Raw genomic sequence first — 27501 nt, 5'->3', positions numbered from 1 at the left:
ACCTTTCCAACAAAAATTCCCATTTTACTGGATTGGACTCGACCGCTGCTGCTGTGACCGAGTTTCACGGTTGACACAGCAAAAGTCAGCAAGCAGACAGTCCAACTGATATTGAACTTCCAACAATGGCCACTCAATTCCGTCGCCATATCTTTTCTCCCTAGATGGAATAAGGAGAACTACGGAAAAGCGTGTCACCTTCTTGATCGTATATATTTCGGGAGTTTGTTTTAATTAAAGGCCGATGGGAGACGTTGAACTCGGAGAAGAGCGCGCAAACCAGTTTACCGATTATTCCTTTTTGATCCTCAACGTCGATTTGAATATGGTTAGCACACTCCGCGCGCTCTCTTATAAATACGGACTTTGAGTGCTGGGACTTGAGCAGTCTGTTGTTCAAGAGATCAGCCAATTGACCGAGTCTTGCTTGTCCAAGCTGCCCATTATATTCAGTTTCTGTCGCGTGCTTTCGAAATGCGTTTAACACTTTCTTTGCTTATCTTGGCCGTGGTGAGTGCCGCGACTGGCATAGACCAGCAGGAAATGGAGGAGTCCGACTTCTACACGGCCGACGACTTTGAGCCGAAGGAGGGAGGCCTTCGACAGCAGATGATGACTTTGTCGTTGATCATTCCTGTCAGACCTACCCGACAGACGATCATGGAATGGACCACTTCAACTTCCACCCTCGTTTGCACCAAATATACCGACACTCCTTGCGTTGTTCGCACTTCCGTCGTGGAGAGGCCGGAAAGGCCGTCCAGACGTCCTGCTCGACCTGGAAGACCATCGGCAGTCTCGCCCTCACGAAAATCACCGTAAGTGAATTTCATTCAGACTATAATATTGTCTCTATTTCATTATATTTCATTTGTGTTTGTTTTGATCCATTGCAGATTTGCGATAGTTGATGGAGGAAAGGGAATTATGATTGACGAGGACTATGCCGATCAATTCGCTATTTTACCCTCTCGCATTCAACGGTAAAAGTTTTTTAAATTTTAATTGCAAACAGTTGGATTATATACTAAAAGACTTGTTGTCCGTTTGCATTGGGCGGATATATAGAGTCGAGTCTACCCAGTTGCCAACATTTTCAGAGCGAGAGGCTCGCGCTGCCGATCCGCAATACGTTCTGATGTACCGCAATCCGAATCGAGACATTGAGCCGGGTTTCCAACCAAACGATTTATTCAAGTCCATGGCCACGCCCATGAACAGGCGATTCTCTCGACCCGTCCTCAATCTGCAACGCCAATTCTTGCAAAATTATTGGTCGGTCACCAGAAGATCAACCATCACCGAACTTACCGTGTCCACGTCGACTCCTCTCTGCTCCACGACCGGCTCAATTCCCCAATGCGCAATCAGTGACAACTTTCGGTGTTAGTCTGACGAATTTATTTCTATTTAAAAAAAGCCATTTTTGAGGTAAATCCTGCAACGGAATCAATTCTGTCTGCATCCGTTAAACAAAAGAATGTCGTATACCCAATAACATGACCTCATCACTAACCCGCCAGTATAAAGTATATTCAAATAACTGTGCGTGAATTGTCAACACATTTCATAATTTATTGTAAACCCATCATCCTGCTCTGAATCAATTATAACCGAAATTGTATAGTGGAATTGCACAATCGTAATGGCTGGGAATTTGGAGGTAATTATTATTTTACTGGAAAAGATTTCAAATGTCTACTGTATACAAAAGCACAACCGAATTTTGTTTGTTTACTTATTCGGTTCCGCACCATTTTCTATACATTATACTGCGACGTTGCATCAATCAACTCGTGTAGGAAAGTCGAAGAACACCTGCCCATCACTCTACTATACATGCTGATTGATCAACGACAGCGCAGAAAGTTAGATTCTTATTTTCCCGTTTCAAAATAATAGATGGGAAGAATTATTTTTTCCGAATAAGTCGGCCAGTTGATATTGATGGAACGATGGTCATATAGGGACATTCTAATGAGGAAACGGGATCACTAAATTATTCTTGCGTGAGATTGTCAAAGTCGGGCGTGACCAGCGCATGGAATTCATTCAGGTTATTGAAATAGGCCAACATATGCTGAGACATCAGAAGGTCAACATTCCTCTCTCTGCTACATTAGAATATATTTCATTGTCGTTCATACAAGAGGAAATAACAAATGTGCTATAGTTGGTCCCTTTTAACCATTCCACTTTTTAAGTTATGCGCGACGAGATCAGTACTAGGAAGACATTTTCCAGGGAAAAGAACCGTTAAACGAGTAAATTCATTCCTAGATAACACCTATATAGCCTACCAAACAGGTTTTAATGTCGCCATCTTTTCTGTAGAATAACTGATGATGACTGTATCCAATTCAGGGGATATGAAACCTTCGACGAACTCGACCGTGTCAGCAATAATCTATAGGCTAGCCATCGTTAGCGCGGAGCCAATAGCGCATAGCAGACGAGGAATTTTCTGCATTTCTTACGCTCAAAATAACTTTTTAAGATTATCCCCAGTAGAGTTGTAAAATTCAAAAAATTGTAAACGTAATTAAAAACGAAATTAATCGGATTTGACTATTTGAGCGCGTTTCAATGTGGCCCAAATTGAAGTTGACAAATTCCCGGCACCGATCAAATCTTTTGGGGAGACCCCCCGCGAATGACAATGTCCAAATGCAGCTCAATCTGCCATCTATGGATAAGAGACCCGACGAACAGCAGCTGCTGTGCTTGTGTTTAAAAAATAAAATAATATTTCACGTTTTTAAAAAAACACACAACACGCGCGCTCATCTCTGCCAGCGGGCTGATATATCGATCGCTCGGACAGCACGGCTGCCGGGTGTTTGAAAAAAAGGTATGTATACGTGCACACATAGAAATATAAAATATACACGTGTGTGTGTGCGTTGATTGTATTGTATGCAGTTGCACAGGACAAGCTGCAGATGATGGAGAGAAGACCCCTAGAGCATCCATCGTCTGATGCATATGTCGAAGCAGCATGAAGGCCGCGCTGTCACGAACTGATGCGTGATGCATGCCCCATATACTTGCCAATGGAAAAGAAAGAAGAAAGAAATAAAGTTGTCCACTTTTGACGTCGACTGAATGAGATTCTTCCGATTCCACGTATATACGTGGATATCTAATATCTATACACAGAGTCCTAGCTGCGCTGCTTGTGGATATTCGATTCTGTAGATTGAATCTGCCAGCAGCTATATAGCCCACAGACGGCGGGCACTCTAGATACATTCGACCTCTTATACAGGCTTTTGTATGGCTGCGATTGCTTTCACCGCGTCCCCCTCGCCGGTCGGTTCCTCGAAAACTGTCCGTCATACTCGCTTCTTCTGCTGCTCTGCCGCTCGGCGTTCACTCGAGTAAAGAGAGCGTCAATTGCAGCAATCGAATCGCTCCTGAAGGGGGGGGGGGGGGGGGGACCCAGCCGACCGAGTCCTCTCCCTCGACTATCCATTATATAGACGCAAACGAAATCACGTCACTATATATAGACTGCCTCCGCATTTCTGCTGCTGCTGAACATGTATACAGTATATTATAGATGTAGACCATTGATGGCAAACCCGATCGAACCAGCTGGATACCCCTTCCATCGTCAGTATTGTTCGTCATCTTCGGGAGGACTGCCATAATAGTATTATTATTATATGCTGCTGGCCTTTTTCTTTCATTTTCCTTTGGAAATTCCTGATTCATCTGCCTATATTATTATATAGCTGTAATGTCTTCGTCCTGTGTGCCCTGCGCCATTCTGCTATACATATTTGCAAACGTTCATCTCTAGTCATATCCGCGTTATTTGCGTCTGGCTATATAATCCTGTAATTGTATTCATCTTCCGGTCTGGTTGCTTCCATCGCGGTTCAGTAGATTTGAATGACGTAAGATGAAGACGGTTATAGACAACGAGAATCTTAACCATTTTTCAAATAGCCCGCCGCCAGCGCAACCCTGGCAGGATATAATATTCGACAGCAGCCCCAAGTTTCCAACTCGTCCACATCAGGATCTAGTATATTGCACCCGTGTGGATAAAAACGAATAGTCGGAAACTCTAAAAAAGCTGGACGATATATAGACGTGAACTTTTGGTGAGAGTATAAGACAGGCAGACTAGTATAGCCTACATACGTATGTGTGTGGAGGCCGTATTATACGGAAGTAAATCGTATAACGTCGAGCGTCTCACGAAACGAGAGCTCGTTAACGATGAAGATTCGGTGGCAGGCAGCCGAGGGAGACGAATAAGCGCTGCGAGGAATAAAAGACAGGGAGAGTACAAGGAAAAAGAATAATATAAGTTTTCCTTTTTTCTCTTCACGCGATATATGCTGCACGAGATCATTCACCGCGGCCGGCCTCTATGTGCTGTAATCCCCGTATCTACATTATATAGAGGGGGGCGCCCATAATAGGCCTACGAGCAGCGCAAGTCCATCGTGAATAACAGGGCGAGAGAAAACTAGAGTATATACAACCCGAGAGGAATATATAACAGTAGGCAAACGTTATTACGTCTAAATGTAATAAATCAAGTTGCTGGGTGAAGGGCTAAGGTTCTATATTCTATATATCTATGGTATATCTATATAGAGATGTACATGTCTACTGTATATATTATGTGACATTTCCCTGATGATCCTTCATGTTTATATAGAAATAAGCTTGGATGTTATCATATATAGTGGCTTTTTTCACATCATATAACATGCTGATAATAACGCTGCATGGGGCTTTACGGTTCGTTATTATTACCAACCGGGCGGCTTGGGTCTTTTCTTACCTTTTGCAGCAGTCTGGCTATTTTTAAAAAACGAATTAACTCACGACGCACGTTGATGAAGATGAACGCAAGCCCAGAGTGTCACCTGAGACGCTCGCCAGTCATATCCCTTTTGTGATCCTCTTATTTTGGCATTTTAGAGAACATAAATAGCTGCATTGTGATTATTGTTTGCTGGGGGGGGGGGGGGGGAATTGCCCTGTAATTTGGTTGTATAATTCAAGCGCAGCTATCTCATTCCGTGGAAATTCATATTTATTTTTTAATTTTTTGTTTCTTTGAAAAAGAAGAGAAAATTTTGTTGTGGCTTCCTCCGTATAGACGTTGTTGGATACAAGTTTTTCTTGTGTACTATATAATCGGGTCTTCTCCCGTTGATATAGGGAAGAAAGACGCATGCAATTTATAAGCCGCAATACTCCGCTAAACAGTTATTCAACGTCTAGTAGGTTACACATTTTGGCGATGGTCAGGAAATTGTGTCCTCGATATTGAATAAGTTAAACCGATTCCATCGGATTTCGAGGCTATTAATGTAAATCTAATAGTATAGGGCTAGTATTTATAGTAACATATCAATGGTATAGTATAATAGAAAGCCGATTGGGAAATTATGTCATTTTTCTCTCTTTGGGGACTATTTCCCCTTTGAATTCTCAAATCGATTCTCATTTGAATATACATCCAGCTAACGCAAAGAAGCTCTGGTGCCATCCGTGCCAAGGCCACACCGTCATCGTGCTTGATTTGCTCTTATTTCCTTCCTCCCTCCGTCATATCTTTCCGTATTTTTTCCGACTTCCTCCCGCCCCGTCTTACTCAACTTCATCTTCTAGTTTTTCTTTTGTTCCCTTTTTTTTCGCTTATAACAGCACACATAAGGCCTTGACTGGGCGACGAAGCCGTATATATATATACGGACACACACACACACATACAGTCCATCTTGTGTATATCCCAGCGAGTATAAATCCAGAAGAGCGGCAGCTCAACATCTTATTCTCTGATGCTCTTGGGCCAGCGAGAAATAAATAAGTGTGTGGCGACTGGCGAGCGAAAATAACAAATCCCTATCCTGAGAATCAGAGACTCTGGAAGGAAAAGATAAAAAGGTCGACCGATGTAAACGATATAAAGCACATCATAATAATACGATAGCAGCGCATGCAGACCTACTTATACAGCGTGGAGAAAAGGGTCGGCCAAAGAAGAAGAAAACGGACGCCGAAAATAAGGAATAATAATATAAGAATAATCATTTCGCTCGAGATGTAGAAATGCGATTCGCTTATTTCTCTTTCCCTTTTGGCTGCCGATCGCCCAAAGGGTGTGCTGGCTGCTGCTCCTGCTCCTGTGCTGGTCCTGTGGGCCGTCCGTCGTCGTATTATAGACGTGCCCTGATGCGTCGTGAAAGTGCGCCCTAGCGCCGAGGACGGAAAACGGGTGGTGGGTGGTGGTGGTCTGCGGGATATTTAGTCGAGGAAGCGTCGGTTACGGCTCACAGTCAAGAAGGAGCCGTCAGGAGCCGAGAGTCACGGTCCCCCATCTCTCTTGCCCTTTTTCCTTTGCCCAGTTTGCCTCGTGTGCTGCTGTGTTACACAATCAAAAAACATCACGTCGACCGACCGCATCGCTTCCGCTCATCCGCATCAGCAGTCAGACAATCATCCCGATCGCTGCTGCTGTCAGGATCCTGTGAGGCATCAATTCTCCTTAATCAAATGCCAGCCTAGCTAGGCGCAGAGGAGAAGATGATCCGCCCGGACGTTTGAAAATCGTTGGCTCCATTTTTGTTGTCCAGCAGTAGCCGGGCACCGTTTCGGTTATATCTTTATTCGATTCATCCCAGCAATATCACCAAACTGGAGATCACCAGGTAACAGGTAAGAGGAATATAATGCTGTACTACCCTTTCATGATTAGCTAACTAGTTTGCGTCTCAAATATTCGTGAGTGAGTATACATGAGACGAGAGTTGAGGTCTGATGTAAAAGATTACCGTCATCTCCGCATTTGGATGGCAGCTTAGATACTACTCTCATGCCCCAGCGTTTATTCATTCATCTTTGAAAATGCCATCTGTTGAACATTTCAGACCTTTGCCTCGTGCTGTGCTCCTCTCTCTCTAAGCATATCAAAGTATACAGGACGCGTGTTGATGCATAATACACTCCAGATTGATAAGCCTCGTGTGAGTTGAGATACAGAAATGAATATGTTGCCAATAATACAAACTCCACGGCGGGCTGACGGGTCCCGGCGAAAAATAAGAAACCAAATGGCAAGCCAGAATATCCGTATAGTAAGAGCCGTATAAACTCTCGTTAACCGTCCGTCCGTAGGTTATCGGAGCTGTTAAGTACGCGCGTGTGTGCGGGCCAAAAAGGAAAAAAAGAAACAAGTTTTTCATTATACTCGTTGGCACGTTTGGCGTCGGTCAGCTGATGGCCGTCCGCGGTTTAGTCTGTTTTTTTTTCCTTCTCCCCCGCGAGACTTTTATGTGACCAGCAGCAGCAGGGCCGGTCGGACATGTTTTTGTGGCCGGATGGTGTGTACCAGCTGTGCGGATTCTCTAGATGTGTGTCCCTTGATAACTCTTCCGTCTTTCATCTGTCTCCTTCTTTTCTTTTTTTTCTCTCCGTTCGTTGGTTGTTTTATTTTTCCCAGTTCTTGGCATTTGCCAACTTGTCACGAGACCGCCGGCGATGACGGACTAGAGTGGGAACACAACAACAACAACTATAATAATAATCATACACGCCGACTCTATATAGTACTTGATGTGAGTTTTATAGAGACTTGCCAAATGAGTTTTATAACGTGCGCCCGGTATTATAACTGGGCAGCAGCAGCGGCTCTCTTCTTATCATTTTTGAGCTGTCGGCAAAAAGGCCCCGCGTGTGGACTAGACTATGCGGTGTACAGCGGTACTCGGTGTAGTAGTAGTAGTGGTGGTTATGTCAGGACAAGGGGCATCTCATGCATCATGGAACGCGCGAGTATCAAGGAGCCAGGGGGAAGGAATAGATATACAAAACACAACAAACTCGCACAAGGAGCCCTTTTCCGACATCATCTTTCAAATCGGACGACGGCCGGGCTGGTGGTGTGTGTCCTTCAGATCCTTTCGTGGTTTTTTCTTCTGCGTGTGTGTTTGTGTACTTTGTGTGGCGTGACGATAGGGATCGGAGAAAAAGGATCGGTTGCCCTTTTGGGTGTTCCAGCACGCCTTATATTGGGAAGGGGGATGTAGTAGATATAGACGGTAGTGCGCAATAGACATTGGCTGTTGATGACCCTTAATAAATAGATGGGGTGGGGGGTGGACAATCTACGCATCAACTAGATGCGTACATGGCACGATTGCTGCACAGAGGATTGCCGCGTCCACCAGTGGATAGACCGCGCCGTCCGGATGGAACAAGAGGCAAACAAGAGACTCGTCCGTTTGGCTTTTTGCGTCGTGTACTGTAGGCGGAAAGGGCATTGATTACTTGATGAAAGTCAGACGCCGGAGAACAAAACCAAAACCCCAAAAAAAGAAAGAAAGAAAGAAAAAGGATAATAAAGGAAAAGGAAATGAAAAAAGGAAAGAAAGAAATCATAGATAGGCAAGACATTATAGACGATGGAAACGGACCGGAAGAAAAGAAAAAGAAAAGTGGGCGGAAAGGATTCAATCACGGCAAAAGCAGCTGTGGCCCGGTATATCTCTCTCTAGATCTAATTCACCGCGTCGAATTTATAATACAGAATAAGGAAATCTATAGAAATACAAGAGAGATATTGAGCATCTGCGTTTGACGTTGTTTTGCCGAGTGCATAACCAATCTCTATCATATCTTTGTGTGTGAATGTAATCGTTTGGCGTCACACTGTTCTAGAGGCCGACTTTTTTCGTTTGAGCTTCATTTTCTTTAATTTATTATTTAAGGGATAATATTTCTTTGCTCATCGTAAGTTATTCGGCGTTACCGACAGCGGCACTCTGTGACCCCGCGCCGCTTTGAGTATTTCTATATACACAACTATACATATTTATAAGACTGGAGAATCTGCATAAAGTATTATCTTATGTAAAGCGATGGTTTTTTTTTCTTTTTTTTTTAAAGAAAAGAGCGAGTTCCTTGAAGCGATCGTTTTGCATTGAAGAGCAGAGCTCTCGGACGGCTTGGCGCTATGTGAAGAATAAATCCATTTCCCCTTGGAGCTTGCCTGGAATATTATATAGACTCGTTCCTTTTTTCCCCACTCTTTTATCATATATAACGTCCACAGCATGCCTTAATCCTCCATGGAGTGTATAGAGAGATCCTGATGAACCGTCGAATGTGTATAAGCGCGCCTATAGTATTATTATACAGACTGTCTATACATAGCATAAACGTCAAGGAACGTCCTTTGACGAAATGGACATGAGAAAGGCTAAATGTTGGCCTTTGTACAAGGGGATTGCTCGCTATGTATTATTCACAAGAGCCAGCCTCACGATTGATGTATCAACTTGGTATCAACGGAGATGTGTATATGAAATTTGACTTTCCTAAACTCAGCGCACGAATAGTTTAGGAATAGCCAATCTCCACAGCTATAGGATATATCTTAGACATTATTACATCCTGATGCACAATCAAAAGGCCATTCGAAATAAAAATGAAAGATGACCAGCAGCGCTCAAACTTCGTCCGCATCAGCATTTAATACAAGGTACAGTTTCCTTTCCCAAAAGTTTCCGCATTGATGTATCTGGCATTAAATAGTCTACATGTAGATGGGAGAATAGCATTTTACAAGTGAGACGGGCGGACAGGGTTCAACATATCGGCCAGCATATTATATTGCTGAGCTGAACTACAAAGTTCTGCTCATTTCCGTACATCATTTTCTCTCTTTGCTTCTGCTGCTGCCCATTTCCCTTGTCTTATCGTATGGATGCGATAACGTTGAAAACGCAGCTTCCGATTATAGCTATTTTTTTCTTTTTCAGTATATCACGGCCCATATCGCAGACTATAAAAAATCCCGGCCCGCTCGACGCTTAATAGGAAACTTTTTGAGTTAAGAAAGAGTCAGATATTTGTGAAACAAATCGTGCTGGCCGCCGTTATTCCATCTCCCGTCATGGGCGCTATAACAGCAGCCTATCGTCGAGTGCGAAGTCGAGTGTGCTGCGCTGTCTATACATGATGGCTGCGTGATGAGCTGAGCTGCTTGTATTCACCGGGCTAAATGGCGCGGAATGAAACGAGAGACAACCCGGCGTGACACTCATCTCAGACAACTTTTCGACCCCAAGACGATTTCATCCATTTCCACTTTTGCCACGCTCCATCGAGTCTTTTGATTTCCTGCACAACCATCCAGCACACTCGATAGAGTGTTGACTTATTTACACGCAGATACGGCAGTACATATACTACGGATATCACCGCGCGTTACGTATACAATACATTATGATACATAAACAAACGCGATGATCGCCCTATTGTCCTTGATTTAGCCGCTAGCCTCTCTCTCTCTTTCTTTCTCGTTTCTTATCGAAGATCGAACGGCGGAATAAGCGACAAAATCACGCGGAAGGCGTTAGAGACCGCGCCCTGTTTGTTCTATTTGCTTATACAACCCGATCAATTTCAGTCCGGCACCAACACCAAATCTAATAGTCTTCAAGAAGTGGTTGAATGCTGGCGGAGGCAAATCAAAATGGAAATAGCTAGAGCTAGAGTCTATATACTCTTTTCAGCTTCTGACACTTTTGTCAATGTACCGTGTTTTCTTATTCTATACATCTTTTGGACATTTGCGATACACAGCAGCTCCCATCTACTAGACATATATTATTTCAGAAGAAAGGGAATTTCTATCTGCTTTGTGCTCAGACTGCGGTTGGCATGTGCCGAGGTGGGTTGCTGTCCGGCAGAAGCAGCTGACGCTTCCGTCCTCTCCTTATATTCATACCGTCGTCGTCCGTATTATATTATACCCAATCAACTCCTGTTTAGTAGACCGGCGCGCGTGTCCGGTGCAGTTTTCTTGTTCTCTCTCTCCTGTGTGTGACTGGGCATTGTCGTCGACTGGCTTTTTTCCTTTTTCTTTTCTCCTGTTCATTTGATATATCCCAGCCGCTGCTGTCAAGTTCCATCTATAACCCGCCCCAAACGTTAACACATGAATCTTCCTCCACTATAGCCTAAATACTACTATATTTTTTCGTGGGGGGTTTTGTCCTTTTCTTACCGCCCCCACATCACGGAGGGGGAGACAAGATTAGGTTTCACGCCCGCCAAAACCCGAGGTACAACCGGGAGCCACCACACATGTCAGCGGGCCCCTTTCAATCTTGTCTTATATTATATCGCGTGTTGTGCCTATTTGTTTTGTCTTTTTTTTTCTTCTTCACCTCCCCCTTTTTTGAGGGGGATGGGTGGTGGTGGTGGGCGGCAGTTTCTCCAAATGATTTGATAAGATTCTTCTTCGTCAATAAAACCCTGGGGATCGGTTGGTTGGCGTCGTCAAGCGTTTCGCTATATCACGCGTATAAAAGAGTGAACAGCAACCAGCTGCATTTGACGTCGCCGCACACCCCATCGGAGTAGGGAGGGCGTCGGGAGGAGAGTCTCTCCAAAGGGGAATCGAAAATGATGTCATCCGCACCGGGAAATAAAAAAAAAAATAAATAAAAAAATAAAAAAAGGACGGAACGCGAAAGATCAAGCGCAGCAGCGCAGTTCTCGACAGTTGTCAGGCTGCTTGTGTTTGTAGTTTTGATATAATATCTATTTGATTAGCTATGTACGGCTGCTGCTCGTCTGATCGACGGAGTGAAATGAAAAGAAAACAAGACTCTATAGCGTTTAGAGTCTATACGCATATAAGCAACAGCAGAGGCGTCAGCAGCAAACAGGCGTATACGTATATAACGATCGAGAAAAAGAAAAAAGGGGACTCTCTCGGGTCGGACGCGACGGAAAAAAGGAGATCCAGAAAGTTCTTTTCATAAATGTAGCGGGGAGAACGTTGTTTAACCCGATCCTTTTGATGATGCCCCACACGCCCATCCGCTAGCTGTGATTGAATTCTCGACTTTTCTTTTCTTTTATATTTTTCTAGCTCTCACTTTCACTCACGTTGTGTAGTGTGTGTACATCTATATAGTATATATAGTCTCCTTTGTATGTCAGACCTACTGGGATGGAAATAAAGAAGTAGAGAGTGAGAAAGCAAGGAACTTTTTTCTTCATCTTCTTTTCTCTATAGATTTATATTCCCCTGCTGAGGGGGGAGAGCTTCTTTTCCGTCTCATCTCTCGACCGTGTTTTGGTAACTAGGCAACTGCATCTATATAGTGTATAGTATAGGAGACTATACTATACTATCGGGTCTCCTGAGAGGGAAAAAGGAGCGCCAGGGAGTATAGGAAAGTCGATCCATCTATGTACAGATATAGTAGGTCGAATATATTAGATTTGATTTCTCACGTCTGCTGGAAAGAAAAGAAAGAAAAGAACTATAATATACTCCCGCGCCTTATTATTTGTAGGGTGAGATTATTGATTGAAAAGACTATATTATATGTACCGTGCGCCACAGTTGTTGAGGGATTCATTCACTCTCGAATGGTGTCACGGACCAAACATTTTTGAGAAACTATAACAATAACTTGAGCTGAAGCCGTATATAAGAATATAAGACACACATTTAATGCGATTGATTGCGCATAGTCTAAAGGCCCCCGGCCGAAAATGTTTTGGCAGTGGCGAATAGAATCAAAAAGGAAATTTAAGTGGAGTGAAGCCTCAGTAGGTATTATATACATTGTGTAGTGCACATAGGGTCCATATGTAAGGAATGACCTTATACATACAGCGCCAGCACAGAGCAGCAGATAGACTCATCAAAACCTTTAGTAGTGGCTAGGGGCGAACGCGGGCGGAATTGTTTCTGGCTCTCCTTGGCTTATAACATGCAGACGCATGTCGGTGGTACTGGCCTATTATATGGCTCCTACAGGGATCGCAGCCAACCAACCGTGAAAACCAAACATCCGTATCGTCCATAAACTCTCGACTATATACGAAGCTCGATCTATTTGATTCCTTCCTTCTATCTCGCTATACCGGCAAATGAACCAGGATTCGTTAGATTCCATTTCAATCCGCACACTCACAACTCCGCCCTATTCAACCGAGGTATTTAACGCTGTATACCATCAACTGTGTACTATAGTTTAATATAATATAGCAACAGCTACAAGCAGCTGGCTGTGCATTCAATTCCCAATTCGTTTGGCTTCCTGTGACCGAGTCAATACAAGTTCACTTGTAGATAAGGAAACCCTCGACTAGGAACATCTCTTATCAGCTGAATTTCGTCGGCTCGTGGCACATGTAGAGTTATAAGGGAGGCCTTGTTATATTGATTCATTATCGTCAAATGTTAATATGGAACGCCTGGCGTGGAGTGTGTACTCGTGACAACGAGGCTTCACGATCGTTTTAATCGACGCACAGAGTCAACTGTGATTATATTCAAGCGCACGGCGGCTCAGTACTATATAAACTGCGCATCGACCTAAAGATGAGATCAGCAGGCACACACATTTCCTTTCAAGGTATTACAGGTTATAGGGTAGTAGTAGATTTAAGGAGCGCTAAATCCCTACGCATCAACGGACCACCTTATATTTTGGTGAGTGGCTTATTCCTTTTTTCATCAGCAACACGCAATTGAGATTTGCGGAATAGCAGATGATGATGGAATAATCTGAGAAATCAGACTGTTTTGGCTGGGGTGGGTATTGATGAGTTTTGTGTTTCTCCTCTCTTTTCGTGTGTGCTGTCCATAAATATAAACCAGCAGTGTGGCGAAGAGTTCAAACTGGGATCTTTATGGCATTGCGCTGTTGGCCTCTCATCTCGACGGTGATTGTGTGCTGGCCTAACCAAGAAAGACGACGCCACCCCCTCCTTTCTAGCCTTCTGTAATGCTCTTCAAGTTCCCTCATACTAAGACTCTAGCACCATCTATAAGCTGCTCCTGCTCCGGGAGCGTGGGTAGTATAACATAGATATAAGAGGCCCCTGGCGAGTCTTGTAGTGTATGCGGCCTCTGTCTTGCCTGGCCAGTCTCTTTCTTTTTTGTTGTGACCATCACAGAAGAAGAAAGAGTATATGTGTTGCATGGGCAGCTCGAAAAAGTTGTCGGTGATGGAGATATGTTGCCCAGCATCAGCCGTGTTGAAAATGAGAAGAGACAGGGCGTGAGACGTGTGTATAGATATGAGTCCACACACTGAGTTGATGCATATTCAGCATTATAAGATATGATCGATGTGCGTGCTGGCCCTTCTCGGCAAGCGGCATATAGGTCGCGGTTGGCTGGCACAACAACAATCGTTGACCAGCATCGGACCCATTCATCTTCCAGCACCCCGGACCTGGGCTGCTGATGCTGCACAACACTGATGGCCCGCTCAGATCGTTATCAGTTTATATCAGAGTATAGGAGACCGCTGTGCTGTGTATAGAGCAGTATACAGCATATAGACTACTATATACTCTAGCTCTATAACATATAGTGGGTCAACCGGAAGTGCAGGCGATGATTCGAATGTCTTGCTGGTTATATCTCAGCAGCAATCGAGAGAGAGAGAGAGCGTGGCCCAGACCCGAAATGTGTCAAAACCAAGGTGATGAAGCGTTATTTGAACATTCGCGCGTTCTCGACTGTACACACGGATGGCTGGCGATTGTCCAGCCTGCTGTACTGTATACAAACATCCAAGAGCCCAAAAGGATTTGAGAGGAAGGAAAAAAGGAATCGGGCGACGGCGGCGGACTCTATAAAGAATCCAACAGTCGACAAAATCCTTAGACATTGTCAATATTTTCTCCTTCAGATGTGTTGCGTCAGCTCGGAAAAACAAAAATAAACGAAGGGGTTAGACCCAACAAATAATAAAATAAAAATAAAAATAGCCGACGACAAAAAGCCTAGTACATATACAACAGTCGGTCTTCGTTATTTTATCCGTTTGTGTGTCCGATTTCCTTTGACTATCGTATAGCCCGGGGAATGTGTGCCGGACCAGACAGATGCTGCCCATATCGATTAGCCGCGGGAAATCGTAACCGTGGAACGTGCGTGCGGTCTATAATATAGAGTGTGTCGTCTCCAGCACCTCCCTACATATCACACACTACATCCAGCAGATGTGTGTGTCTCTACATCTTTCCACTGTCTTATATATTCTGTGCATCTGCGCGCGGGGAATATAAAAAAAAAGATGCGCTCCATTTTATGTGTGTGTGTCTATATTATACACACGCACAACTTCTATCTCTCTTCGCTCCAATGGTCGCTTGGCACTCTTTTTTTAGATCTGCTCAGTTCAAAATCTTTTGTTTCCTTTTTTTTCTGTGTGTTTTGACGAGACGATGTTCAGCGATGAGCTCCGAGGTTTTTCTTTCGGCGAGCGGACGTGCCAAGCCTTGGCCAAACATCCGTCGAACGACGAGCGGCAGACGAGTAGTTGCAGCAGCAGCAACAGCATATAGACAGCACAGTCTCTTATGTATAGACTTTTGAAAGGCTAAAAGAAAAGACGAGATGTAACCTACAGCTCGACGAAAGAGAAAAAAGCTTTTCTTTTCTTTTTGCAGTAAGCCCAGATGTAAGTAGGAGAGCCGGAATAGATAGACAGGAGGGAAAATGGGAAAAAAGCGCGCGCCGCAGCTAGAATTCAAATGACGACAAAGTCAATACTTTTCTAGACATCTAAATCCAACAGCAGCAGTTCAATAAGACATAAGAAACAAGAGGAATCTTGTGTGTTGCGCTATTTGCAGTGGGGCTGCTGGGTATTCCTGGTTTGGGAAATGTGTAACTCTATAGAGGCGTATACCATCGTGTTATCATCAAAAACAAAATGCTTCGTATTACAGTCCCTCCTCCCCCTGTGTGTATATGATTGCAGACAGCTATGTAGACATTCAGAGTTGTCGTGCGTTCGTCATGCACGACCTCCTGTAGGCTATTATTGGTTTTATCCTTGAAATGTATCAAATCACGTGAGCTGATTTCGTATATAGAGACTGAAAGGGAAAAAGAAAAAGAATTCAATAAGTCGTTATTTTCTCTGCGGAATAATAGAAAAGGTATATTATTCACGACTGGGTTTACATATCGCGAAAACACTGTACAGCTGACATCATTACACAGTCGCAATCAATATTGCGTAATCAAAATAGAAGTTGAGGAGCCACTATTATAGACTCGGTCGTTTTTGAAAAATCCGTTCCCGCTATAGTCTGAGCTCATTCAAAGATGGGGTGGGAGCTCTCGACGTACTGGACACCGTTGTAGGTGACGGTGTGGGTGTCCCAGTTGTAGGCGGCGCCGTTGGAGCCGCTGACGACGCAAGCGAGGTCGGGACGGGCGACGAAGCACAAGGTGCCGAGGGCGAGTTCCAGTTCGGGGCTGGCGCCAAAATTGAATTGGGTGACGGCCTTGGTGCTGCCGTAGAGGTCGACGGGCATGGAGACGACGGTGGTCTTGCCGGTGTCCAGCGTTTCGATGTAGCCCAAGTAGTTGAAGTCGCCATCCTCCTGTTCGTTGTACAAGTAAATCCAGCTGTGGTAGCCGACGATGGTGTTATCCTCCAGCCTCTCGAAGACGTTGGTGTGCTCCCAGCCGCTGCTGGCCACAACGCCGGCAACGTATTCGGACCAGCGGCCGAACCAGATGGTGCTCAGGAATTGCTTGAAAACGGCAACATCGGCGCTGGCCTCACCTGTCAAATCAGACAATCACGTCATTTATAATTGAAATTCAAAATTTCTAGCGCGCAAACGAATCAAATTCAAAATTAGACTATTAGAATGAATTAAAATTAAACTTAGAAATTAAAATAAACGAATGGCGCAGTACCTTTGGAAACGAGGAAGGTGTGGAGTGATTGCATCACGCTAGTCTCCATGACGGCGTCGATGAAAGCCACTTCTTCGGCCAACTGCTCGGGAGTGAACGTGTCTTGGATGGTGACGTTCTTCTGGTAGTTGTTGAGCAGAGCCTGGAATGCGGCGAAGGTTGGCTTGGCAAAGTCGGGAAGTGGGTCGCTGACGATAATTCTGCGGATTCAAAAATGACATTGAATCTTAAAAGATCTTTTCAATGTGAAATCTAATAAATTTAAAAAGTCTCCTTACGGGCCGGGAGCAACATCTGCCATGCTTCCAGCAGCGGTCTGGCTCTGCAGGTCCAAAGTGACAACGGCTCCGTTGACATCACCGGTGTGCAAGTCCTTGGACACGGTGAGCAATTCGGCGTCAGTGATGCTGCCTGTAATTAACATTTATATTGATCACGAAATGAGTAACAATAATGGTCGCGACCAAGCGCTATACTCATTTTAAATTTAAAAAATCAATTGAAATGTTCAACTTACTGGCACGGAGGCTCTTGGCGTTGGATGCGCCGATGGCCAAAACGAGGACTGAGACGATGGCGATGAGTTTCATCTGATGACAATTATATTTCACGATTAAATTTTGTTATTATTATTCAAAGTTGATGCTATTATTAGTTTATTACCTTTGGTGAGAAGTGGAGAAGCTGCAAGGGAGTTGCTTGTAGAGAAGCTGATACTTGCTACTGTGAGGTCCAGTACCGAAATCGGCCGTTTTTATACCTGGTTATCGGTCAAATCGGATGTTGCCTACGTGCGGAATAATATTGTATACAGGTTATCCAACAGTCAAACCCTATCAGCAATGAAATTTTATTATTTGTACAAGAGGACTCATAAAAAACAAAGCAATCGCTAGGAAAATGGTCTACGTGACTGACCCATGGCACCTTTGATAAAAACACAATGTGTACATAACTTCCAACATACCAGAGAGTTCGATTTGTTTGCCCAAAGCAGTACAGTTTTGTCTCACACTGTCTAATGCTGGACACTATCTCGTCACGTGAATGGTTCCAATTTACAAACGAGTTACTGATTCGAGCGATAAACAGCTAAAAATGAAAATCCAATAAGCGTTGACTGTATTACAAAATTAGACAATCAAATTTCTTTATTTCGTTTCCACCTAGAACAAATAACAAATTGCAGTGGACTTTAGTAATAGGGGGACGGATAAAATTGAATTTTTATGAAATTAAATGAGATTTGAAATTGATTCAAATTACATCGAACATTGGCAATCTGGAAAATGTGGTTGGATGGGTCATCATCATGTTATTTCGTATCATATTGCTGACGGGCAACATATGTAAGATGCGATACCCCGTACTCGTACTTGTAGTTTGGTATATCACATCTATTATAGTCTCACAGTTCATTTCGAAAATCATCACAACTTTGTCCCCCGGCCGTTATATTCCCTGTATACAGACTCTATATTGCACTTTGCTGGCACTCTGTTTGATTATAGTGTATATATATCGCTTAATTCGGACCGCACATTAAACAGCTGCGTGTATGCAGATAATAAAGGGCTAGTTTGGTTTTCAACAAACCATCTAGCTAGACTTATTACTGCACGTGACTGTTGTACTCGACGTTACTATAGAAACAAAAGTCCCGTTGGCAACAGGCAATTGTTGACGAGCTCAGCAACAGCAGCTCATTATTGGTAGTTATACACTATATGAGATCATTTGTACATAGCTTATAAGGTACGTACATGGCATTAGGGTTCAACGTCGCTGTAAGCTTACCGAATCGAGATAACGATCCTGCTGTTGTGTTCAACCATCGCTCGTGTACACCAATACTGCAGGACTCTAACATTAGTGAAAATGGTCTAATTAACTTGTCTTCTCTGTCCAAAGTACCCTAAACAATCTATTTAATTTATTCCCGTCGCTAATACACCAATCACCATTCATCGTGCTAGGGTGATAAATTTTATATTTCATCCTTAACCTCCCTATCATTATTTCCCAAGGAAACACGAATTTGTGAGTAATGAGTATGTAACCCCAACAATGGCAACAGAAAATTCTAGTTCTAAATATTAATTGTTTTTTGTTTTTTGTTTTGTTATTTTTCTCAGACAAGTTGATTACATAAATATGGAACTACCGAGAGCGATAAGAGAGAGAGTTGACTCTCATTATCTCTAAAAATAGTGCTTGAATGTTTGCCTTTGAACTGCAGGCTTTGAAAAGCTGATTCAGACTTGATAGCTATATTCTAATATGCTGGCAATCTTCTTTCCTTGTTCAATGCCACGTCTGCGTAAAACACGATGAAGGCTGCATGGGGGAAGACAACTATATGCATTATGATGCTATATTCATATATTTCTAATACATATACTCAGTCTCCTTTGCCCTCGAGATTGAACTGTCGTACGCGGCGAGCTTTCTTTATACATGCCGGCAGACTCACCACATCGCTTTGTATTCTGTTTGGGATTTATGTCAATCATCCACGTATAGAGCAGTTACTTATCATGTATGTGATGGGGACCGACAATGAAACACAGCAAAGTCTCAGCCTTTGAAATGCTGCACGAATTTGTCTGTTCTTTTCCCACCTTTGCCCCCATATCTCGTCTCCCCTTTATGCCATATCAGCTACTATTTTTATACTTTTGTAGAAAACAAACAAGACGATTCTAATCCACCTAGACGAGATTTCTGTTTTGGTTTCGCCAGCACGGCAACCACGAAAAACCAGAACAATGTACCGTAATAAAAGTTGGAAATTCGCAAAATATTTCCCGTTTTTCTCTCGTCTTCAAATCACTTCCTATTATTTTTATAGATGGCGCGACAGATGACGCGGGTTCAGTTAGGTTACATAATATATTTCTAGGAATATTAATAGCTTCATGACATTTTGCCATGGCAGAGCAACTATCGATAGAGCTCTCTGCCAGTGTCGAGTAAAAAATCCAAACCAAAATAGCAAATAACAAAAAAATAAAAAAACACATTTGTCTTCTTTGCCATGGCGACCTGCTGCGCGGAGCTTAACGGAGCGTGCGAGCGTGTGTAGAGTTGAGCTCTCTGATGCTATATGGTATAGAAATATGCAAAGTTGTCGATATAAAAATTAATGGGGAAAGCTATACTGCTGAACTGGGCCTTTTTTTGCGTGCAACTTTGTGTGCTGTGCTGCCATTCCATGAATCATCGTCGCAACAAGACGGAACGGGAGCAACGGCAGACAAACAACAGTGTAACGCTTCGGGAGAAAAAGAAACAAAAGGATATCTGTTGTGTGTGTATATACATGCGCAGCATATATAGACTTTTTCTAGTCCTATATATCCCGCTGCTGCTGCTGCTGCTAGACACGCGCTCTTTTCAAACTTTGAGTGCTGCGCAGTTGGAGCGGGAAAAAGGAGAATAGAAGGAAAAGAAGAAACAAAACAAACGAGAGAAGAGCATAACAAAAACCGAACGAGAAAAAAAGACCATCAACTGTAGCATAGAGAGAGAAATGGCCATGTGCAGCAGCAGCGTTGATGAATGGGGCAAGCGAATCCTGATGAACGACGCCGGTTTCCATAAATATACACAAACAGAGTGAGACGTATAATAAGCCACAAAAGGCAATCTAACAATATTTTAATCTCGGCTGAGCCAATCACGAATATGTGATGAAATTGGCTTTATTCAACTGCTGCGGTTTCGCGCAGCATTCGAAGACTGATTTATGGTTGAGCTTTTTGTAGCGAATTTGAATGAAAATGATTGCGCGCGCATTTTTTTCAAACTTTTAAATAACGTCAGCCAGAACGAGAAAAATCGTGAAAGCCTTTGAGCGCCGAGATATGACGATCAAATCAAGTTGTGTGAAGATATTCATGCGGAGGCCCTTCATTTGAATATCAAAACTCGTTAATCTCTTTGTTTCTCTCTATACGTGTACCATATAAAAATGTGAAGCAAACGAAGGAACCATCGATTGGATTTTCTCTGTATCAACCGAATCAAAAGGATTTTTCAATGGGAATTTGCTCCTTTTCAAACTTTTTATACAGTCGAAACTTCCTCCTATTATATAGACGTTAGATTTTAATGAGGTGGTATTGTGCTGCCGAGTTCCGGTTCTCTCTCTCTGCTGCCAGTCTTTTATAGCCTAGATGCCAATCTATACGGCGGCCGCGGGCGTCACAGACGGAAGGATACATCTTCCCACTTCGTTAGTTGAGCCATTGGCCAAAAAGGATCAAAAGACTGGTGGGAAAGAAGAAAAACACGACCGAAAGGATAGAATAGCTTTAACCGCTGTTTTTCTTTCCACAGTTAGTATACATACTATATATGCTCCTCCCGACGCACACAATGCTTCATAACTCTTTTGTTAACGTATAGGAAGAAACTTTTTATTTTTTCTCCTTTTTCTCCTGTTTTCTTTTGGGTGAAAGTGGGCTCCTCGTCTCCAGCAGGAGCATCGGCCTCGTTAAATTTGAAGCTTTTGTTTCTTTCTCTCTGCTCCAGACTAAACTATACAACACGAGACTGTGCTGTGCTGCCAACAACCAACAAAAGAGTATCATTCCCTCTAATGGCTTCTTGCATATATAGATATAGTGCAGTCCAGTATACTTACTAGAGCCTCCCGAAATGTCAACGGGGATAAGGCCAAAGTTTCTCGGTGTCTTATTGCATAATCCATCAGGATATAGAGAGGTTTAATGCACTTTAGAAGGAAAAAAGGACAAAAGCTGATTCGTCGCCGGAGGTTTTATCCTTTAAGGTTTGCACTTAGATATTATATCCCGCCGAGCTGATGCCGGAATAAAGCAACCGGGAAGTTTTGTATATGAATATGAATAGCAGCAGGCTGCTATTATCTGAGCGAGGGTATACGCTGTTTGCTAATCTATACTTTGCACTCTATTGCATCAAAATATTTTGAAGCCTATAATTTAGACTGAAGCGATTGCAGCTAGTTGTATGTATCTCACGGTATTAAATATGAAGGCCCTGCCTAGCACCAGCAGGATCAAATGTTGAGCGGCTACTCAAAATTCGTCTGCCTATTAATTGAACACTTTCCCGTATCGTTGATTATTTACAGGATTAAACTTTTCACTCCAAACTTGGTAATTATTGGATACGAAAAACACAAAAACAAAGTTCAACATGAAGAATCCGCTGCTATTTTCGCTGTACGATCCTCCTCCGCCGCCTCCGGTGATGGACGGCACGGGAGCCCACCGCAACGGATTGTACCCCGAACGGCTCCACCCACCGCCCTATCCGGGATCGTCCGTCATCCCCATCTTCCCCGTGCTGAGCAAGAACCACAACAACTACGCCAGCATGATCGTCGAGGCGTCGGGAGGACCACCACCGCCGCTGGAGTACGACCCGGACGCCTTCCCGTCGCCCGCCTACCCGTCGATCAACGACAGCGAAATGACCACGCCCAGCGGCCTCAACGTCCGCGCCGAAGAGATCGGTCTGGTCCTGTTGGTCCTGCTCCTCTGGGTCGGAGCCGTGGCGCTCTTCTTCAACCGCTGGGGCAAAATCAGGATGCTGGAGCCCTACCAGCCCAAGTTCATCGACGCTCCTAGGGGATCGCTGGCCCCCATTGCGGCCGCCGGGACCACGGGCCCACCTTTGCTCGTCTCCACGGCGCCCCATCGGCTCTCCTATCCATTGATCGAGCTGGCCCACACGGTATATCAAATCATATACTATCTCTGATTTTGTATATGGCGTCGTTCGACAATCTGGCATAGAACTTGTATGTAGTAAATATAACAGCGTCAAGTGAAAAGTATTTGGCCTCCCATACAAAACGCCCATCGCCGAGTTTATACGCCAGTTGCCGTTTTGCTGGGATGCACTATATAGAAATGAGAGTAGACTTGTTATATACTAATGACGTGACTTGTTTAGGGCCGAATTCAATCAGACGGAAGCAACGCTCTACATTCAGTTCAACCTTTTATTTTTATTTTGGTTTTAGCGTGCTGGGTTCCAGCAACATCGACTGCGCTCCATCTATAATGGCGCTGGTTTTTCTTTGCCCCTCTTCATCCTCTCTTTAGACGTAGTATTTAGACTCGCAACGCATTATGCTGGGCAGACAAGCAGCAGGAAAGGCTTTTAAGCAACTTGTATAACCGTATACAGTTGCACATGGTAAAGACGAGCTCAGATTTCTGTCGCTAACGCCATTGCAACAAAAGGCTTGAGAGTGGAGAGAGAGAGGTAGCTATGCAGTCCTTGCTGGATGGCCAGGACAGCAGAGTTGACATCGTTAGACGGCAGATGATTTAGGTCTCTGGCCCCTCTCGGTTATATATAAGTTTTGCCCTACATTACAGACACTTGACAGGCTCTGGTGTCTATTCAATCCAAGCGAGAGGTAATAAACCAGCACCTCGCCCAGAGTGCGCCGGTCTATAGGCGGTCGACTGCTGTATTTATAGTGTTTAGCGCCAAACTTCATCATCTCGTCGGGACATTTAATCCGATTAAACAAATCTCGACAGCTCTCCTCTCCCTATCTCTGTGCGGCTCTACACGGCGGAAAATTGTATCAAAAATGGTCGGAATGGCATCATGTGCGCTGTGTGCCACCAGAGAAGCCAGCAACAGCAGCAGCTTCACCTCGTTTGTTATTGTAGATATCGAGCTGTGTATTTGTCAACATCAACGACGCTCGATTTATCGACCTGTATGTACATATATAACAGGTATATACGTGTACAATCAACGTGAATTGGCAGTAGTATATGTCTACTACGACGCATGCGATAGACATAGTCGCTTTTTCCCCCAGCTGTTTGTGAAACGAGGAAATCAGTCAGCGTGAATGTTCGTGCACGGACAAAGTTTGGCTGTCAAATCATATGCTTCGCGTATGTAGGGAGACTCACGCTGATCTGTCTCGACCGAGTATACATTTCCCATCCACTTTTGTGAACCTTTTTTTATAATCTGCATTTCCTCATTTGTTTTGGTTTTTCTCGTTCTTTTGGTTTGTTGCGTTTGTTCTCCATTTTTATTTTGCAAAAATTTATATAATCGCCGTGAATCTCGGTGACGAACGAAGGAGGGAAACAACAGGCCAAAATGTCAGCATCTGACATTTGAAAATCGACACGTCCTTCACGCGCGGGAAAAGCCAACGACGAGGCAGATGTAAATCAAAGGTCGCCTTGCATAATAACGAAAATCGAAATAGCTAGTAGTCAAAAAGATCCATTAATCGATCGAAATCATTATATAATATGCACAAGGACCGTGAATAGGGTGAAAAAGATATTAGGCGCGAACCGGACGTTCTTATGTAAATTTAATACTCCTTTGAACGCGTGACTTGATGGGTATTTGAAAAGAAAGAAACAAAACCCATTTCCAAGTGGCGCACAAAATTCGTTCCGCGACGATCTATACAACATACCCTTTTGTCGTCGACACACTGTGGGTCGCTCGACGTTGTGCATGCTAAAAAAAAATAACTGCTGACATGACCGTGTGACGTGAGTCTCCCGTATAACTCTCGTGAAACAACGGCACAGGGATCGCCGGATCCTCGAAATAATATAGGCCGTACGTTATACAAGTTGGTCTTTTCTTCTTCTTTCTTCCCAATTCCCTCCCATTGCGGCTCAGCTGTTTTTTCGGCTAATGGATATATGGGGCGCGTCCAGCAGCACGGGTAGCCGGACGACACGTATGTCGCCCAGCGGATCGAGTCGATTGACCACACGTCGAGTCAATAGCCCATTTTCATCCATCCAGCCCCGGCGACGCTGCTGGCTAATATAAGGAGAGCCATACAGTACACTATACTAGACTAACTCAAACTTGCAGAGCCATCACACAGCCTACGTGTTTTGCTAACCCCCATTCCAACTGAGGAGGGGGGGGGGGGGAGATCTTGGATCAATAAGGAACTACTTAGGATTCACGCCCGCACCATATAATATATCACCCATTGAGCGTCTCGGGGCATTCCACCCTTCCCTACAATCTACGGGGAGACGGCCAATACAATTATAAAGAGAAAAGAGGCCAGCATATCAATAATATACAAGTCGCATCTAGATATAGTAATAATGTTGCCAGTTCACCTACTAATTCCTAACCAACATTTGTTTTATTCTGGTGAACAAAACAGCCGCGGTTGCATCATCACTCACGTCTCAACATCTCGTCGGCCTGCTGCGTTGATTGCCCCACGGCCGACCACCAGCAGATGGCCAGCAATTTCTCTTCCGGGAGGCGGAGGCCGTCGGCTTCACCTTCCGGCATCTTCGTTCACCAGCACCATCCGTCGCATCCGCTACGCCACCACCACCACCACGGATCGACGTCGTCCTGCCTCTCGCCGGGACTGCCGTTCTACGGCGACGGAATCGGCTCCGTCGGCGACCCCTACTACCAGCACCAGCAGCACCACCACCAGCAGCGGCCCAGGCAGAATTCGGTCGTCGTCTTCGCCACGGCCCATTTTATGACGGCCGCCCGTCGGGTCAAAAGCGCCATGGACTTGCAGACGCTGGTCTTGAGAGAAGAGACGGAGGAGAGCGTTCACGCTCTCAGCTGCACCGGCGGAACGGCCGAAATAACACCGATGGCCGGCTCATCCGCCGACAACCATCACGGCGTCGGTGGCACCATCACTTGCGTTTGAAAACGCATCATCAACTTAGTAATAGAATGACATTGATTTCATTACTAATGCCCCCTTCCATTTTGTTGTTGCTTAAGCGCGCTACATTTCTAAAATGATCAAATTATATACAAATCAATTTTTTGGGACTTGAATCACTTTTCTACTATTGCTTTATTATTATTACGGCGTAATTTGCGTGAGCGGACGGGAGTCGATTGGCGAGAAAAAACCAAAAACAATTCCGTTCGATCTTCCCCCAGTCGCGTTTATTTTATTATTGGTAAAGATCTAAACGTTAACATCAAGTATTATACCGGATTCGATTTTTACGATTCCCGTTGGAGACGTTTATTATATTTACACACACACACACACACACCAAAGATTCCCGTTAGCAATTGTTGCACATTTTAAAAAAAAATTGTTCTCTGCAGATTGGAAGTGAAGTTTGATGCATACGTTTATATTTGATTTGTGTACTACGTCCTTTTTTTTCATTTGCATTCGATTTTTTTGAATTTATATCACGCGTGGCTGCCAAGCTCGGTATTATACATATATACACACAGAAACAGCCTCTACATTATACCATTATTACCTCCACTATTCAATCTGTGTCATTTTGGGCTGTGTGTTTTTTTTTTAAATATCACGTCGTCGTGTTATGCATCCTGTACTACATACATATACTACATACTCACTGCTGAATCGTAAAATTTATATTTATACATAGGATAATGTATTTTGAGTCTATATATTTATTGTCGGTTGTGCTGTATAATGTCTGCTGGATATATTGGAAAACACGATCGTTATATCGAGATATTGTTATTATGATTTATGATGAGGAAGACGATTTAGCCGCGCAGGCTTGCCAGCGACTCTATTGTAGTCAGCTCATGTTTTGTTAGCGGGTCGATGCAGAAATTCGATTGGAAATTATTATAAGAACCGCAACTCACCCGCCCTCGTTTTAAAAAGAAGAAAAACCAAAAAAACATTTGAAATCAAGTGAGTTTATTCGGGAACTTGATGATTTGCTATCAATAATCTGATGTGTATTAAATATTTATTCTTTCTATTATACCAAAAACTCATTTCTTGAATGCCAACCAAAAATAACCCGTCGATGTTATGTGAACTATTCCCATCGTGTCGTAATTTATTATATAATACCGGCCGACACAAATAAACTGAACGTTTTACCTGCTGATGCCTGATTCTCTCTCTCTTCTTATTCAATGATGTCTAAATCGCAAACTTGGTTGGGTCATGATAAATCTTCTGCTTGGCGAAGTCGATTTCCGCCCGTTATATTATTACATCACGATCACGCGCACGGTAAAGTGAAAAAACAAGCTCAGCAGCAGCAGCAGCAGCACAATCAATCGATTTATGGTACACATCACAAACATAGTCAGCCGGCATTGATTCTATATGAGGTTCAAGGTTGTCACCGTTTCGCCAAGAAGGCACAGAGTGAGATCAATGAAGACCCAGTATTATATGTGACACACATTGTATATATAGACACACACTGGCCAACGCGGGTTAACGGTATAACCGCCGTAAGGATATAATATCGATGAAGCGAAAGCCAGTTGTTATTATAAGGTTACGTCCTTCCATCCATCCAACTGTATGCCATGTCCAATAAAATCGGTTGTGAAGAGGCAGGCCATTTTTTGAAATGGCTAACTTTTCGTACATACAAGCTCTGCTGTTTCTCTTCCTATACGTGATGGGGGTAACGTATAGTTCGATTCGAACTTGGCGCGGGGAAACGGGAACAGATCGATGAGATGTCACGATAAATACACCTTTGGTTGGACAATACCCAGCAGCGCAATAAAGGACAAAGATACAGGGGGAGGGTATACGTGGAGAGGCCTTGAATTGTGGAATTAATCTTTCTACTAAATTCCAAAGTTTTCCATCTCACGCGTTCACCTGTAATAGAGTCATATAGATCGGGCGTACGTGACTGTTCTCATGCCAGCACCAACGTCTGCTGTTAATACAATAATACTTTTGTTTGACCTTAGCTTCCCTCCCCCCTTTTCTAATACCCATGTACAGGTAAAACGTAAAG

The 27501-nt window shown here is 43.8% G+C and overlaps 3 protein-coding genes across 3 annotated transcripts; 2 read left to right on the top strand and 1 right to left on the bottom strand.

The window, feature by feature from the left end:
* Positions 1–375: 375 nt before the first annotated feature.
* LOC124341279 lies at positions 376–1724 on the top strand. Its single transcript, XM_046794314.1, has 3 exons — positions 376–818; positions 897–983; positions 1069–1724. Exons 1-3 carry the CDS (start codon positions 475–477, stop codon positions 1388–1390), a joined length of 753 nt encoding a protein of 250 aa, XP_046650270.1. The 5' UTR covers positions 376–474; the 3' UTR covers positions 1391–1724.
* Positions 1725–6320: 4596 nt separating this feature from the next.
* LOC124341190 lies at positions 6321–26622 on the top strand. The gene is made up of 3 exons (XM_046794186.1): positions 6321–6687; positions 21852–22456; positions 24912–26622. Exons 2-3 carry the CDS (start codon positions 21917–21919, stop codon positions 25425–25427), a joined length of 1056 nt encoding a protein of 351 aa, XP_046650142.1. The 5' UTR covers positions 6321–6687; positions 21852–21916; the 3' UTR covers positions 25428–26622.
* LOC124341237 (endoribonuclease CG2145-like) lies at positions 15936–17521 on the bottom strand. Its single transcript, XM_046794248.1, has 5 exons — positions 17396–17521; positions 17250–17322; positions 17011–17143; positions 16733–16932; positions 15936–16595 (listed from the first exon to the last, which is right to left on the bottom strand). Exons 2-5 carry the CDS (start codon positions 17320–17322, stop codon positions 16120–16122), a joined length of 882 nt encoding a protein of 293 aa, XP_046650204.1. The 5' UTR covers positions 17396–17521; the 3' UTR covers positions 15936–16119.
* Positions 26623–27501: the final 879 nt, after the last annotated feature.

The sequence above is a fragment of the Daphnia pulicaria genome, chromosome 5 (genome assembly GCF_021234035.1).
Source record: "Daphnia pulicaria isolate SC F1-1A chromosome 5, SC_F0-13Bv2, whole genome shotgun sequence".
In the NCBI taxonomy this organism is placed as follows: Eukaryota; Metazoa; Arthropoda; class Branchiopoda; order Diplostraca; family Daphniidae; genus Daphnia; species Daphnia pulicaria.
This window is presented reverse-complemented; position numbering and strand designations above follow the sequence as displayed.